General features: G+C 61.6%; 2 protein-coding genes across 2 annotated transcripts; one reads left to right on the top strand and one right to left on the bottom strand.

Moving 5' to 3' along the window:
• Nucleotides 1-659: 659 nt before the first annotated feature.
• Nucleotides 660-13,633, top strand: Baiap3 (BAI1 associated protein 3). The gene is made up of 34 exons (XM_027940776.3): nucleotides 660-678; nucleotides 4,589-4,728; nucleotides 4,912-4,999; nucleotides 5,190-5,270; nucleotides 5,497-5,604; nucleotides 6,048-6,107; nucleotides 6,233-6,299; nucleotides 6,385-6,580; nucleotides 6,914-6,958; nucleotides 7,065-7,142; nucleotides 7,242-7,344; nucleotides 7,569-7,676; nucleotides 7,765-7,860; nucleotides 7,968-8,071; nucleotides 8,163-8,283; nucleotides 8,759-8,883; nucleotides 8,960-9,050; nucleotides 9,182-9,238; nucleotides 9,313-9,410; nucleotides 9,514-9,565; nucleotides 9,684-9,814; nucleotides 9,986-10,109; nucleotides 10,187-10,330; nucleotides 10,417-10,509; nucleotides 10,596-10,787; nucleotides 10,873-10,941; nucleotides 11,039-11,118; nucleotides 11,195-11,303; nucleotides 11,622-11,693; nucleotides 11,827-11,907; nucleotides 11,976-12,096; nucleotides 12,162-12,285; nucleotides 12,367-12,572; nucleotides 12,649-13,633. Exons 2-34 carry the CDS (start codon nucleotides 4,598-4,600, stop codon nucleotides 12,750-12,752), a joined length of 3,459 nt encoding a protein of 1,152 aa, XP_027796577.2. The 5' UTR covers nucleotides 660-678; nucleotides 4,589-4,597; the 3' UTR covers nucleotides 12,753-13,633.
• On the bottom strand, nucleotides 13,617-15,889 carry Tsr3 (TSR3 ribosome maturation factor). The gene is made up of 6 exons (XM_027940777.2): nucleotides 15,735-15,889; nucleotides 15,439-15,652; nucleotides 15,029-15,222; nucleotides 14,372-14,548; nucleotides 14,182-14,245; nucleotides 13,617-13,956 (listed from the first exon to the last, which is right to left on the bottom strand). The coding sequence occupies exons 1-6, from the start codon at nucleotides 15,844-15,846 to the stop codon at nucleotides 13,791-13,793; spliced, it is 927 nt and encodes a 308-aa protein (XP_027796578.1). The 5' UTR covers nucleotides 15,847-15,889; the 3' UTR covers nucleotides 13,617-13,790.
• Between the last annotated feature and the right edge of the window lie 10 nt (nucleotides 15,890-15,899).

Below are 15,899 nucleotides of genomic sequence, written 5' to 3'. Positions count from 1 at the left end.
CTGGATCTCCCACCGGCACAGCAACCAGGTTTATTGCCTGCAGAGACCCCTTCGGCAGAGTGGACTATACCTCTGAGAAAGAGCGGTCCGGCCCGCAGTGGCGAGGTCCCTAGACCCAAGTCCACTACAGGCCTGGGCTTGGGTGTGTGTGGGTAGGGCAGCACTGGGCTGGGAGTGTGCTTCTGGAGATGGCCATGCAGCCCTTCCAGAAAAGTCTGTGCTGCTCCTGGTGCGTCAGTTGGGTTTCTGCGACTCTGGCTTTCCTGGGGCCCAGGGAGGAGACCCTGCGGACAGTCCCCCTTTATGCTGCCAACCACCTGGGCGAGGGCAGCCAAGCGGGTGTCCAGACACAGCACGGAGCCGGCTTCTTCTCCTCATCCACCTGTGGGTTGATTGACAGCCCCGCACCCTGGGTAGGTCTCCCAAGCAGGCCTAGAGACACAGGGACCACAGCTCGGCCCCCAGGCGCGGGGGCGGGAGGGGCGGGCCTGGAGCAGCAAGCTGGGCGCCTGGTCAGGCCCCGCCCCCGCCCGCGCCCCCCGCCCGCGCTGCGCGTCCGCACCGCAGTGCTCAGTCTCCGGCGCTCACGGCTGTGAGCGGTCGCTGTGCCTCGCCGTCCCCAGCCCGTACGAGAGCAGTGTCCGCAGGAGCCCCCGCGGCCCTGCGCCCTGGCCCACGGTGAGTGCCACAGGCTCGCGCCCGGTGCCGTCGGGCTGCGGTCTGGGCTCAGCCCCACACACACCCTGGCGGGCAGACAGTCCGCCCCCTCGGGCACAGGGATCGCGCGGGGAGCCTCAGAGGCTGGGTCAACGGAAAGGTAGCAAAGAAGCGCCCTCGGCCCTGGGGACACTGAGGTCTAATATGTCGGAGGAGCGGGTCGCGGGGCAGTGTTTCTCCAGCTGCCAGCTCGCGCCCTGCCATCGGAGCGCGCAGCCTGGGGCGCGGTGGCGGGGTCCGCACTGCGGTGCGCGGGGGAGGGGAGCAGCGCCGCACCTCCGGCTGGGGCACGGGAGCCCGCCACCTGCGGTCCCGCCTGCCAGTCCCCTGGCGACCCACTTCGACCCCGGGGCCCCCTCCTCAGTGGAGGCCAAAGATGGGGGCGGGGCCGAGGACCCAGGAGATGTTTCGCGCGGTTTCCTAGCCACCCTCCCTTGCACGCTACGCTCCCCAGCCGGTGGGGAGCGCCCTCGTCCCTCCCGCCCTGCGAATACCCTCGTGGGACCCATGCCCCCGAAAATCCCTTCCAGTGCCAGCTGCACCTTACCCCTCCCTCGCCTCTAGGGAATTTCAGTCCCACAGCTGAGGGCTTTTGCCTGGATTGGGGTCTGCAGAACAGCTGGTAAAATATCACACACCACACCTGTCCCAAAGTCAGGCTCTGATTGCTCACTTTCCAGTAGAAGAGAGACCCCAATAGAACTGGGGAGCAGGGCTCCTACAGATACCCACACCCGGAACACCCCCAAAAAGTGAGGGAGACAGGTAAGTAAGAGGGGGCCTTACAGAATAAGGAGGTGCCAGTTTCAGACCCTGCCACTCATGTGGGAGTGCCCCAGCCCTGTTCTGCTGGTCTCAGGTCTAGCCCCTGCAGAGCTTGTTCAAGAGCAAACCCCTTCCGAGGATTAGATTGGGATAAGAACCCGGGAACAGCATTTGTAGAAGGCACTGCCTGGCCAATGCAGGGAGACTGCTTAGGGACAGGGGGGACCCTGGAGACCCAGGAATCCATGGACACCTGGAGAGGGTCCAAGGAGGTCTGAAGAGGAAGATGGGAAACCAAGAGAGAAGACCAAGGTGGAGGGTGTGGAAAGGCAACACATGAGACAGACATCTTTCTGCATGACACACACACACCAGCAAACACCCTGAACACTCTCCAGGGGCCCAAATGCACTAAGAGCGCACCCCATCTCCTTCCAGTGCTCCTAAGGTGTTTATGATGTACTGGGGACCAGGAAGGCCTTTGGGGCTCAGCTGCCCCCACTCATGGCCTCATTGCCAATAGGCCCCAAATGGCCTAGCAAGGACAGCTTGGCCTCAGAGTCCTGGGTTTGAATCCTGTCTCTGGACAAGTTGCTGTAGCCCCAGCCCTGAGCTGTCACATAGACCAATGCCACCCTGCAGTTCTCTCCTGCAGCCAGGGCTCAGTGTGGGCTGCTAGGGTTGGCGCAGTCCAGAGCTGGTGTAGCAGAACCTTGGCCTCCCTGGCTTTGCTCACTGCCCTGGGGGCCAGTCATGGGCAAGGGATGTGGCCATGCTCAGCTCTGTGACGCTGTCTAAGCGGACATACAGTGAGATGGAGGTAGAGTCACATCTGGGCCTACCAGAGAGTTGGGGGTCCCTGCACCTGGCTTACCCTGCCAGGACTGACGGAGGCCCACAGGCAGCCAGTGACTCTGGTGCTGTCACCAAGGGGAGGCAGTCGCATGCTCACTGGTCATGGCAGTGTGCATGAGGTCCCTCCTGGGGGTGCGTGGTCACAGCCTCGTTGGCAGGTGGCTCCCAGGGCCTGGACTGCTGGGTCATCACGGTTACCAGCTGCCCAGTCAGGCAGCACAGGGTTGCCACCTTGCACGGACACTGATGCTGAGATTCTGCCCTGTTCTAGCAACAGGCTGGGTGGGGGCAGCTGATCCTCAGCCTCAGGACATGCCAGCTTAGTGCTTGGATGCCTGAGCAAACCTTAGGCCTTCACCTGCTGTCTCTGGGACCTTGGGTGGGTTCCTAAGCCCCACGCCTCAGACTGCCCATCTGAGACAAGGGAGACTTGGCACACGCTTCTCTAGGCTGCCTGGAGGCTTAACAGGTAAGGTGTCCAGGGCCCAGTGTGGGAGGGGGCGTGTGACCCTCCTTTCTGCCCTGAACGTTTCTGTTCTCACCAGGATGCCCCTCGAGCCTGTGGCTCAGGCTGCTTGGCTCCTGCGTCATGTTTGTCTCTGGCCTGCAAGCCCCCAGTGCCTGTCACACAGCTGCTGCTGGCGGTTGCCCTGGCAACAGCTCAGGCAGCAGCAGCTCAGCTGGCTTTAGGGTTCGGGGGGGGGGGGCATCTTCTCTGCTCAACTGGAGAGGAAAGGGGCTGTGACTCACAGCTCCCTGGGGACCTCCGGACTAGCTGCAGGTGTGTCAGCTTTAGGAAGCGTCCTGCCTGAGCCCCCCAACATTTAGGGGAGGGCATTGGGGGGCACCAATAGGTTTAAAGGCAGTGAGGCCTCATTTCTGGCCCCCAAGTGCAGCCCCTTCATAGGGAACCCTGCTTGGAGTGCCAGGGAGCAGGATGAAGTGTGGTCGAGGGTGTTGGCCTGAGCTGGTGGGGCACAGGCCAGGATGGAGCCTCCCACCAGAGGCAGCTCCATGGGCAGCAGGAACCTGTTGAGTGTGCAGCCAGGTGTGCTGGGCTGGTCCTGATTGAGCTCACCATTCTAAGGTGGAGCCAGCCTGAATGGGAGCTGGCCTGCACAGGCTGCCCACCCCTGAGGTCTTGGGGAAAGAGTGAAACCCACTGGTCCATTTCTTGTTTTGTGAGATGGAAATTAAGGTCCCCCTTTGCAAGGGCTGACATGTCTGGGTTGATGAGTGAGCATCAGAGAGACCCAGACAGTAAGTGCAAAGGCCCAGTAGTGGACTGAGTGGGCCCCTGTAAACCTGAGGCTTTTGGGATGGGACAGGGAGCCTGAGGGGGGGTTCTGTGGGATGGGGACGGCCTGGTAGAAAGACAGTTTTCCTCAGGGGAGAGGGGATCTCCCCGCAACTCTGTGGGGAAGACGCAAGCCCTGACCCAGGACAGAGGTGGGCCCTGGGCTTGGGGGTGCAGTGGGAGGGGGCTCTGGGAGCCACAGTGCACCAGCTGCTGTCCTGACCTCTGACTTGGGGTCTGCAGGGGAAACAGCACCCACCAAAAGGGAGATGCAGGTGTGACGTCAGCTGAGCTTTCTTCCCTGACACTTCCCCCTCCGGTTTTCTAAGCAGCCTGGGAGAAGGATGGGGCACTTCCCCCTGCTATTCTTGATGGATGAGAAATCCCAAGCACCCCCTCCTGATCAATCCCCTCCTGTCCACCCCACCTTGGACTTGTGGGCAGAAGACCCAGGCTATAAGCCCCTTGGCTCTCCAGGCCCATCTCACCTGTGCTCTTCTGTGGCACCAGGGTGATTTTCTGGCCTCTGCAGAGGGCCTGGGTAACAGCTGTCTGCCTGGCCCTGAGTGGGGCTGGGGGAGCTTGGCATCACTCCGCTGTATCTCGGTCCTCTTGAGGAGATCCCAGAGACAAGGACCCCTGCCCTAGACATGGCTGTGCAGAACATACCCTGTGAAGTCCAGCAGCTTCAGATGGAACGCCAGTTATGAGCTGGGCACTCTACCACCTTTGGTGGCATCTGCTCCCACATCCTCAGAGGCACCCTGTAGAGGACACAGACCTTAGTTGGTTACCTGGAAGGAGTCCATGAAGCCCTTGGGGCCCTACCAGACTCCAAATTGGAGAGCAGGCTCCCAGGCCTCTGCCATCCCTTCTGTTCTCCTCCCCACGCCTCCCTTGGGTGACCTCTGTAAAGTGGATGACCTAGGACTGTGGCCACACTCTCTGCTGCAGGTCCCCACCATGTCAACCTTGCTGGAGATCAAGAGCAGCGTGCTCAGGCAGGTGCAGGTGTGCCCGTCCTTCCGCCGCAAGACAGAACAGGAGCCCGCAAGCACCAGTGCGGACCTGCAGGAGCCTGCCACAGGGGCCTGGTGGGTGCCCAGGGACAGACTCCTGCCAAGGGCCTTCCCACCTGGGTGGGAAGCAGGGACACAGGAAGTCTGAAGTCGAGGCTGTGGGCATCACAAGGCCCCATCCTCCGTGTGGGCCCCTTGAGTAGGGTGGCACAGGGCCAGCACCTCCTGGAGCCAAAGCTGACCTGGCCTTTCTCCCAGGAAACCTGGGGATGGCGTGGAGTTCTTTGCCCACATGCGTCTCATCCTGAAGAAGGGGGAAGGCAGACAGGGCCTGCCGTGCCCTGAGGTGAGGACACCCTCCTGCAGGGGCCTGGGTGCTGCAGCCCCGCCCAGCATGGGACCTCTGCTTCCTCTGCCCCGTCCACCTCAGGTCTCCACTATCCTCTCACTCCTTCCCCTGGAGTACCCCTGTCCAGCAGTGGTGGTGGATGCAGGCCCTGCGTGCCCCCAGACCATCACCCATGCACCCCTTGCAGGTCCTCTTACGCAGTGGCTCACCAGCCCCAGCTGAACCTGTGGACTCCAACCGTGGCCTGAGAGCCCTGACCCAGGAGGAGGTAAGGGAGTGCTGGTCCGGCCCCAGGGGGCTCTGACTCCTGTTCTTAGGTTAGAATGCCCAGGGTTTCAGGACAGGCTGACAGCAGAGATGGATGGGACGGACAAGTGAGCAGAGGGCCCAGCAGGTACAAAGGTCCTGAGGAAGGGGCTCTGCTGGGCCAGTGGGGGTGAGGGGCTGGGCTTACAGGGAGTGGACAGCAGGGCCTGAGGTTTAGCACTGTGCAGGTGGAGATGCTGTATGAGGAGGCCCTGTATACAGTCCTCCACCGGGCGGGCACCATGAGTCCTGACCAGGTGGATGACGAAGAAGTCCTTCTGGCCTACCTTCAGCAGGTGAGCCAGCCGCCCTGCCCCCACCCCACCCATCACCTTCACCTGAACCGTAGACAGAATGCACCCCATACCTGCATGAGCAAGCAGGTGTAATGGGCATGTGTGAGCAGACACACAGGCTGGCAGACCTACCCAGCAGGAGGGAGGGGCGGTCACAAAGAAGGTCAGATGGGACAGACAGATACACAGAGGGTGAACCAATGGATGGACAGCACACCACGACTCTATTTCTTCCCCTGTCCTGGCCATGCAGACCTCACTGCCACATGCCCACAATGCTTCCTGTTAGGCGCCGGGACGGGGTGGGCAGGCCCACTCCCAACCCCTGCACTGTGAGGTGCAAGGTGGTAATTTCTGACTCTCACGCACCTGAGGCCCCAGAGTCGTAGCCAGCCTCTCCTCAGGGCTCACCTGGGCCCCTCCCACCTGCTCACCACCCACAGGTGTTTGGCACCAACCCAGAGCAGCATGCTGAGGCCATTGAGCGTGTGAAGAAGGCCAAGGTAAGGCTGTGGCCTTCCTGGGTGGACTGACCAGTTGCTGCAGCCTGCGGCAGGCTCAGGGGCGGGTTGATGATCACACTGGGCTGCCTAGCCCTTTGGGGCTCTCAGCGTCCCTCTGTCCACAGGCCCCCTCGTATGCCCTGAAAGTTTCTGTCATGCGTGCCAAGAACCTTCTGGCCAAAGACCCCAACGGTGAGTGTGGGCCCCTAGCCGTGCCCAGGTCTGCTTGAGCCATGGAGGATGGGCACGGCACGGGGCTGAGCCTGCTGTGTCTCAGGCTTCAGCGACCCCTATTGCATGCTGGGCATCTTGCCGGCCTCGGGCACCCCTCGGGAGCAAAGTGGGCAGAAGGAGCAGCGCTTCAGCTTTCGTAAGGGCAGCAAGCGCAGCGGCCCGCTGCCAGCCAAGTGCATCCAGGTCACCGAGGTCAAGAGCAGCACTCTGAACCCCGTCTGGAAGGAGCACTTCCTGTTGTAAGGCCCCCACCCCACAGGTGGCCACGTGTCCTGAGGATGATGGCTCACATGGTCCCCATCTCTGTGCTGTCCCAGGCAATTCAAAGGGGTTGGGGTGCTGATTGCATGCCTTACGTTCTGGTTACATTCCAGAGGAGGGAATAGGCCCAGAGAGGGGCATTGAGCCCCCATGGCCACACAGCTAATAACAGTGCAGAGGCAGATTTGAGAAAGAAGCTGTTTGGAGAGCAGGACCTCATGGCCACTCCCTGCTGCCCCTAAACTTGCCCTCAGCCCAGCTCTGGCAGAGGCTCACCCAGGACCCTCACCCGCATCTCTCTGTCCCCACAGTGAGATTGAGGATGTCAGCACTGACCAGCTGCACTTGGACATCTGGTACTGGGCCTGAGTCCTTCAGGGGAGTGGGTGGCTCTGGTCGGGGAGGGAGTCGGGGGCCTCTGACCTGGGCTGGGATTGCCAGACAAGCCATGCTGTCCTCCAGGGACCACGATGATGATGTGTCCCTGGCAGAAGCATGCAGGAAGCTGAATGAAGTAATTGGCCTGAAGGGCATGAGCAGGTATGGGATGGGGGCCTTGCACCCTCAAGTCACAGGTGGGACCTGCAGTGGGAACTGGCTCCCGGGGCCACTGGCCTGAGCCCACCCGGTCGTGCCCAGGTACTTCAAGCAGATTGTTAAGTCAGCCCGAGCGAATGGCACGGCAGGGCCCACCGAGGACCACACGGATGACTTCCTGGGGTGCCTCAACATCCCAGTGCGGGTACGAACACCTGCCACATGCATGGGGGCACTTGCAGTGGCCATGACCTTTGACTCCCAAGGGTCTCCCACCCTCCTTGGGCTGCAGGGAGGGGCTGCCTGAAGTGCCTCTTGCCTTTGGGCACCCCTGATCCCTCCCACATTCTCCCCAGGGTTCCATGGGTCTGTGGGGGTGGGCGTGGGGGAGAGTTCCCTAGGCCTAACACCCCCCCCCACACCCCATAGGAGGTGCCCGTGGCTGGAGCAGACCGCTGGTTCAAGCTGGAACCACGTTCCAGCGCCTCCCGTGTACAGGGGGATTGTCACCTGGTCCTCAGGCTGATCACCACACAGGTGGGGTCCCGCAGAAGCCCTGCCCTGCACCCCTGCCCCCTGCCCACTGGGCCGGGGCAGAGCTGGTGACAGGCAGGCTCTGTTCCAGAGGGATACCATCATGAGCCAGCGTGGGAGATTCGGCTTCTTGTCCTACCTGTTGCTGCTCAGCCGTGTGCTGCGGTTCGAGCATCGCGTGGAGGAGGTAGTGGACACCTCTGGGAGCCTGGGGCAGCTGGACCAGGTGTCAGAGCAGGGGATGGTGGTGGAGGGTATCTTGGGCCTCTGCCCACCCTCCACCTTTGCTCCCAGCCCAATTCAAGCAGCTGGCATGGCGAGCTCAGCGGGCCTGGGACCACCATCCTCTGTCTGCACGGAGCCCAGAGCAACCTGTCCCCCTTGCAGCTGGCTGTACTGTGAGTGGGCTCTGCAGGGTGGGAGTGGGCGGGCGGGCTGTGAGTGGCAGGGCTGGGCAGATGCCTCTGACTATGGGCTGGGCCCCTGCAGGCACTGGCAAGTCAGCAGCCGCCACCATCAGACCCGCACTCTCGACTACGGCTACCTTCTGGGGCTGCTGGAGGACATGCAGGCACACTGGGAGGAGGCGCCTCTGCTACCCCAGGAGCAGGTGGGCACAGCAGGGGCCTGCTTTCTATTGGCCATGTCCGTGCTGGGGGCTAGTCCTGCTCTGCCCTCCTGAGCTTAAAGACAGAGGGACCAGGCCCTTGTGTGGGACAATGCACACTGTACACAGAGGAGGTGGCAGGCTGCACTGGAGGGACCTGGGAAGGAGGCTCCGGGGTCAGACTGGGCTGTGGGCAACAGCAGGAGAGCATGGGCACTGGCAGGACAGGGCCCAGGGGACAGCAGATGCAGGGGCCCAGGGGTCTTTGGTGTAGTGTGTGGGGTACTGAGACCAGGACAGGCCAGCAGGGGAGACTACTCTGGGGGAGACCAGTGGACGGCATTCCTAGGACAGAACCTAGGACAGGTGGGGGAACACTGCTGGCCAAGGCAGGGAAGGTGGTCCCCAGCATCAGTGACCAGGGCTACCAGCACTATTTCCAGCTTCTTTAGCTCTGAAGACACCCCCTTCCCCCCAGGAGGAGAGTCTGGCCGACAGCTTCTCTGCTTTCTCTGAGTTCGGGCTGCGGCTGCTGCGCCAGCTCCGGGATTACTTCCCTGCCACCAACAGCACAGCTGTCTACCGACTGGAGCTGCTGCTGAAGTAGGTGCAGCCATGAGCAGGGGTGGGGTGGGGTGGGTGCTGGCTGGGCCCCCGTGAGTGTGCTGTCCTTGCCCAGGTGTCTGGACAAGCTGCAGCTCTTCCAGCCCTCCTTTGAGATCTGCCCCTTTGAGACGGAGCTGAACATGGACATCGCTGCCGCCCTGAAGGTGTGTTTGGACCTGCCTGGGCTCTCCATGGGCCCTGCCCAGCCCAGCCCTGCTTGGACTTGCTGGTCCATGGCCCCTTGCCATCTCTCCCTTCTCTCCAACCCATGCTGCCTTGCTGGCGACCCTTGCAGAGGGGCAACCGTGAGTGGTACGACAGGCTCCTGAGTGCCAAGAGTCCTCGAGAGCTGGTGAGGATCCAGGCGGCCTTGGTCGTGGTGGGCACAGGGGCTGGGAGATCAGTGCAAACCAGGCTTCTTTGCAGCCAGGACCACAGCGCCTGGCCGGGCTTGTCGAACTGGCAGACGTCATCTATGAGGACCTGCAGGCCTGCTATGGCATCTACGCCAGCCTTTTCCATGGGTAGGCCCTGTCCTGAGTGCTGATACTGGCTGGGTACAGGGCAGGGTGGGGGCTGGCTGGCCCCGCTGGTGGGGAGCAGGTGACTGAGTTCTGTCCTTTGTAGCATCCTCAAGGTGGACTTCTTCACCCTTACTTTCCGGCAGCTGGAGCGTCTGGTGAGGAGGGTCCTCAACCCTGGGTGCCCACTGGCTGTGGGGAGTGGGGAGAGACCTCTGGCTGGGCAGGGCTCTAGTTTCCCTGATGGCAGAGGCATGATCCTGCCATCTTGGGCAGGTGGCCGAGGAGGCATGGGTGCTGACGGAGGAGCTGAGCCCTAAGATGACCCTACAAGTGGCCTCGGGGCTCTTTGAGCTCTACCTGACCCTGGCTGACATCCAGCACTTCTGGAGCTACATCCCCGGCCGGTGGGTGCCTCAACACCTGTGCCCCTGACTCCTCTGGATAGGCTCTGGGACCTGAGATCAGGGCTCTGTGAAGGAGGCTTTCCCGGATGCCCACTTTGGGGCTCTGAACCTGGAACCTGCTGGGCTGGGGAGTCTGTGTCAGGGCAAGTGCTGAATGAGTTCCCACTGCAGAGACAGTCGCTCCCTGGCGCTGGCCGGCATCCACACCCCATTCCTGCCTGCTGTGAAGCTCTGGCTGCAGGTGCTGCGGGACCAGTCCAAGTGGCGCCTTCAGGGAGCTGTGGATGTGGACACGGTAAGTGTTTGCTCCACCAGAGCACACGGGGGCTCATCCCATGTCCCCTGCCACTCAGGCCTCCTCCTGCCTTCCAGCTGGAGCCTGTGGATGCCTCGTCCAGGCACAGCAGCTCTGCAGCTACTGCCAGCCTCTGCTTCAGCCACATCCAGGAGCTCTGGGTCCGGCTGGCATGGCCTGACCCTGCCCAGGCCCAGGGGCTGGGCACCCAGCTTAGCCAGGTTTGTCTGCTGGGGTAAAGGGAGCAGGCTATGAGGATATCAGGGCAGAGGAGGGGTCCTGAGTGCCAGCCTGCCTCCCGTCCCAGGACCTGTGTGAGGCTGCCCTCTTCTACACTGAGCTGCTGCGGAAGAAGGTGGATGCCCAGCCTGGGGCTGCTGGCGAGGCTGTGAGTGAGCCGGTGAGTGGCTGGTGGGACAGGTGAGGACCTGTGGTGGCTGGGTGGGGCCACCTACTGTAGCCACCTGCCTGGCCACTCCTTCCCAGCTCTGTGTGGTGCTCAACAACGTGGAGCTCCTGCGCAGGGCTTCAGGGCAGGCTCTGAGGGGCCTGGCATGGCCCGAGGGGGCCTTGGGGCTGGACGGGGTGCTTCCCCGCCCCCTGCTCAGCTGCATACAGGCCCTGGAGGAGGACCTGCATCGGGAGGCCCACACTGTGACAGCACACCTGACCTCCAAGGTAGGCAGCGTGGCAGAGCCTGGCATTGGTGTGGAGGCTGTCCCTGGCATCCCCACCCTCATGCTGAGCATTCCCCTCCCCTCAGATGGTGGCTGACATTCGGAAGTACGTGCAACACATCAGCCTCTCCCCTGACTCTATTCAGAATGATGAGGTGCGTGCCGGCATGGGCAGGAGGCTGTGAGTGTATGTGTGCTGGGGGTGGGTTAGGGTCCAGGCTCAGGCCACCCCTGAGGACCCCCTGCCCACAGGCTGTGGCCCCACTCATGAAGTACCTGGACGAGAAACTGGCCTTGCTGAATGCCTCGCTGGTGAAGGAGAACCTGAGCAGGTTTGCTGGGCAGGTGGGCAGGTTGGGCAGGTGGGGTGGGGCATTCCAGGTACTCATCTAGGCTGTGTGCCTGCAGGGTGCTGGAGGCCCTCTGGGAGCTGCTGCTGCAGGCCATTCTGCAGGCGCTGGGCGCCAACAGTGATGTCTCTGCGGACTTCTACGGGCGCTTCCACTTCACATTGGAGGTAGGGCCATGAGGAGCTCCCCAGGGCCTTCCTCTGATTGGGCCCCTGCTGGGACACCCAGCCTCTGCCTGGCTTCTCCTGTTCCCTGCTAGGCAGCACTTCCTCCCCACAGCCTAGCTGCCTAGCAGCACCTGGGCCACCTGTTACAACAGAGTCTGGCCTCAGATGCTGGCATTTCCCCTGGTCTCCTGGAACTTCTTATCCATCCCAGGTGTGATGAGTGGCTCTGCCAAGGTGCCCAAGACCCACCTACAGGGGCTCCACACCCCAATCAGGCCAGACCCCCTGATGTATCTCCCTCTTTTTTCTCCGCCCCAGGCTCTTGTCAGTTTTTTCCACGCTGAGGGCCAGGGCCTGCCCCTGGAGAGCCTGAGGGATGGAAGCTACAAGGTGAGGCCCAACCCCTCTGGGGGCCACCACATTCAGCCTACTGCCCCACAGTAGGCCCTGTCCTAGCGCATGAAGCCAGGGGGCCATGAGGGCAGTGGCCTATGGGGCCAGTCACCAGCACCCCTCCTCACAGAGGCTGGAGGAAGAGCTGCGTCTGCACAAGTGCTCCACCCGGGAATGCATTGAGCAGTTCTACCTGGACAAGCTCAAGCAGGTAGGATGGCAGCCATCTGTGTGGCCTTTGCCTGGCTCCCTAGCCCTGCTTACGGGCCTTTCCCACAGAGGTCGCTGGAGCAGAACCGGTTTGGCCGCCTGAGTGTCCGCTGCCATTATGAGGCAGCCGAGCAGCGGCTGGCCGTGGAGGTGCTGCATGCCGCAGACCTGCTCCCCTTGGACGCCAATGGTGAGGTGCAGTGGTGGCTGGGTGGGGGCTGGGGCTGGGGGCTTGCTGACGGCTGTGCCCCACAGGCCTGAGCGACCCCTTCGTGATCGTGGAACTGGGCCCACCTCATCTCTTCCCACTGGTCCGCAGCCAGAGGACCCAGGTCAAGGCCCGGACACTGCACCCAGTGTTCGATGAGCTCTTCCACTTGTGAGTGCCCATCCTGTCCCTTGTGCCTATCCCAGCCTGGCCCACAGGTCCATGGCTGGCTCTTGACTGCCTCCTCTGCAGTTCTGTGCCCGCAGAAGCATGCCGCCACCGTGGGGCCTGTGTGCTGTTCACTGTCATGGACCATGACTGGCTGTCCACCAATGACTTCGCTGGGGAGGCTGCCCTCAGCCTGGGCAGCGTCAGTGGCATTGCGAGGCCCCAGGTGGGAGTGGGCTCGAGGGCTGGGCAGCCCATCACCCTGCACCTGCGACGGCCCAGAGCCCAGGGTGAGTGAGCGTGGGGTGATGGCGGGGACACAGGGCAGTGGGCCTGGCTCCCACACGCCCACTTGTCCACCTGCAGTGAGGTCAGCACTGAGGATGCTGGAAGGTCGCACCAATAAGGAGGCACAAGAGTTCGTCAAGAAGCTCAAGGAACTGGAGAAGTGCATGGAGGCTGACCCCTGAACACTCCGCTGCCCCCCACATGCCACATTGTGCAGCCAGGCCTCACTGAGGCCCTCAACTGCCATAGCTGACTCTATATGGCTTCCATCTGCCCTGGCTATGTCCCTTTGGTGTGTGCTATGAACCCCTTGTGCCCCAGTACATCCCACCCTGAACACAGGCCAACTTGGAAGGACTGGCCAGCAGCTACATCCTGGATGCAGAGATCACAATGGGCCTGGTCATTAGGTGGGCAGCTCCCTAGGGAGGCAGGTAGCTGGTCTCAGCAGAACCTTGCTCCCCATGGCCATTAGGCAGTCTGGAGACACTCTAGGTAGTCAGAACTAGAAAAGACATACTAGTATGAGAGGGTGGGGGCCAGGGATGCTGCTCAGTATCCTCCAGTGCACTCACTGGTCAGCCCCCAAACAAAGAATGGTCTGTCCCCAACTGGCATGGTGGGCTAGGGTCCAGGCTGACCCTAGCCTGGAGGGTCCTCTCAGAGGAAGCTCTACCCTATCTCTCCCAGAAAGAGTAAGGCCCTCACAGGTTGAGTCAAGTTTAAAGGACCCAAGCTTTGGAGGACAGTAGCTGCCAGGGCTGACAAGTAGAGGGTAGGGTGCCAGCCCTCACCCACAGATGAACAGAGAAGTCTGTGGAAAATCATGTGGGGTTCCAGATCCCACCTGGCTACTGGGCCTGGCAGGAGGTATATGTCACCAGTGATAGGAGGGTGACAGGGAAGTCGGGGGTTCTGCATCAGCTGGTCAGCTGTCCTTCCCTGCAACACATGCATGACCACATCACTTATCCCATGGCCCAGTCTCTCACAAGCAGTCCCCCAACCCCAGGCTAAGTGCAAAGAACCAGACTCACACCAGGGGCTACTTCTCAACCTGTAGTTTCATTGAGAGTATCTCAAGCAAGGTTGTTCCCATGTGGAGAGGAGCACAACCCTGCCATCAGCCACAGGGGCCACAGCTGCCAGGCCTGGCTGTCCCCACATTCCTGGACTTTGTTATCACACAGCTTCAACAATATATGTGGTGTCTACAATTTTCAGTCTCTGTGCTGTTTCTTGATGTCTTTCCAAGTCTCAGTTGGGGTCCTGGCCTCAGTCCTTGGTTCTGGAGTCTCCTCCTCTGGAGAGCAGCTATTGCCTCCTTCATCCTTGGCAGGCCCCTGGTCTTCAGACTCGCTGCTGTCATCTGTATCTGTGGGCAGCCTGGAAGAGAAGAATGTGTCCCCTCGTGGTGGCACCTAAGGCACTCCTCACTCAGCCCTCACCCTTCATGCACTCATCCCTGGGCTGAGGGCACATTTCTCTTAGGCCCTGCCCTCTCTAGGCCAGATCCTCCCCAGCAGACTTGCACGGTGTTCTGCAGTCATCACCCAGGGGTTGCTTAGGACACCATCCTCACATACAGGAGCAGTAGAAGTCAGGACCTACCGGGTGCTGGTCACAGGCCTGTTGAGGTTTGCAAACTCTCGCCCTGAGTCCACATCAAAGGGGTCTAAAGCAAGGGAGGGAAGAAAAGAAAGTGACCTCTGAGTGAGCTCTCGAGACCCTAGGCTTTTCAGAAGAACGTGCAGGTCTGGAGGGCCTCCCGCAGAGGACACCCACCTACGTCAGGCCTCACCAATTTCCTCCTCCTGGGGAGTATGCTTGGCACTGGCCAGGTACTCCTGCTCTGCCTGTAGCACCTCCTCTGGTCCACTGCAGGCTGCGTATGTGTCCAGGAGTTGGCGGTTCAGGTCCAAGAAACCCTTGCCCCACTTAAACTTCTGCAGTAAGATGACGGCAAGATCTGAAAAGCCTAACAGCATAGGAAACAAGACCCAGAGATGTCAGCAATCCTTCTAGGGAATGTGTCCTCCTCACCCCAGCTGCTGGGTGCAGCTGCCATCCCAGGGAGCTGATGGTTGCCAAACTACAGTCCTGACTGTCTCCCGCCCAATCTCCTTGCCTGTTCCTCTCCTGAGAAATAAACATTCTCATCAAGTCTGTCCCCAGGTCTCATGGGTCTCCATCTGGGCTTCTCCTTGGACCACAAATTCCCTGAGAATGCTGAGAAGAAAGTTTCTCAGGACAGTGCTGCCTGTGACAGTGAGGACACCTCATTTGCCTTCTGTTTAACTCCACAAGGCCAAGCCTCCAAGCCAGTTGGGGACTGAAACCCTGGGCTGTCCTAATGGCCTCCCTGTACACCCCTCACACTTCTCCAGGGGTCTGATGGGAGAAAATACCATTCTGGGAGCAGAGGCCACTAGGCTGTCAGGACAGGCCTGAAACTCACCTACGATGCAGAAGGCAGCAGCAAAAGCTTCCACGCAGGAAAGTCTGCAGGGCCGGCCATAGTTTACAGGGTTGGCAGCCACCAGGTAGGGAAGCAGCCGCAAGTGGCTCCCTCGCATCTTCCCAAAGGGTGTCTCATCCAACCTGGCCCAGGAGCAGTCTATGACTGCAACCCCAGACTGTGCCACCAGCTGTCTGCCAGGAACAGTATAGGCTAAGTTCTGAGGGTTGGCACCACTTTGGTGATGGCCCCCTAAGTGAGGTATACCCCTGGAACTTGGCCTCCCAAGGGATAGGGAGCGTCCTTTCTTTACCCCAGACACTGGCAAAGGACTACCTGGGCAAGCTTTTAAGGCAGTAGCTGGAGAAAACTTATTTCCCCTCGCCAGTCCCCAGGTCTCCCCCGCTTACCTGTCTGCGGGGGACACATACTGGGTGCCCATGGGGCTGAGAACGAGGCCGCCGAACCTCTGGCCCAGGCGCAGACAGCGCACCAGGCCCAGCCGGGCCAGCTTGCGGCCGGTGCAACGCCGGGGGTCGCAGTGGCCCAGCTCCCACATAGCCAGCGCGCAGGGCAGCGCCGCCGGGCCCGCGCCGCCCTCGTCCTCCTCGGGTTCCACGGACGCTGTGCAGGGAGAAGAGCGTCTTGGGCCTTAGCGCGGGCTCTAGGGCGCCCCGACCCCCCTCTCCCTCCCCCTCGCACTCACCCCGCAAAGCGGCGTCCACCTCCTTGGCGAAGGCCTCCAGGGAGCGGCCCGGACGCCGCCGCGCGTGGGCACCCTCGGCCCCCGGTCCGCGAACCGCTTTCCTGCGCCCCATGACAGGCGCCGCGCCGACACCACCCGGCCCTGAGCAACAGCGCACGCGCCGGC

Source organism: Marmota flaviventris, chromosome 19 (assembly GCF_047511675.1).
Source record: "Marmota flaviventris isolate mMarFla1 chromosome 19, mMarFla1.hap1, whole genome shotgun sequence".
Taxonomy (NCBI): Eukaryota; Metazoa; Chordata; class Mammalia; order Rodentia; family Sciuridae; genus Marmota; species Marmota flaviventris.
This window is presented reverse-complemented; position numbering and strand designations above follow the sequence as displayed.

Bases quoted from the DNA above. Each gene is read 5' to 3' on its own strand.
- Baiap3 (XM_027940776.3), top strand. From the start codon at position 4,598: ATGTCAACCTTGCTGGAGATCAAGAGCAGCGTGCTCAGGCAGGTGCAG. The intron at 11,908-11,975 runs GTAGGATGGCAG...CCTTTCCCACAG, and splicing joins ACCTGGACAAGCTCAAGCAG to AGGTCGCTGGAGCAGAACCG. The intron at 12,573-12,648 runs GTGAGTGAGCGT...GTCCACCTGCAG, and splicing joins GCGACGGCCCAGAGCCCAGG to TGAGGTCAGCACTGAGGATG.
- Tsr3 (XM_027940777.2), bottom strand. From the start codon at position 15,846: ATGGGGCGCAGGAAAGCGGTTCGCGGACCGGGGGCCGAGGGTGCCCAC. The intron at 15,223-15,438 runs GTAAGCGGGGGA...TGTTCCTGGCAG, and splicing joins TATGTGTCCCCCGCAGACAG to ACAGCTGGTGGCACAGTCTG. The intron at 13,957-14,181 runs GTAGGTCCTGAC...CTTCTCTTCCAG, and splicing joins AGGCCTGTGACCAGCACCCG to GCTGCCCACAGATACAGATG.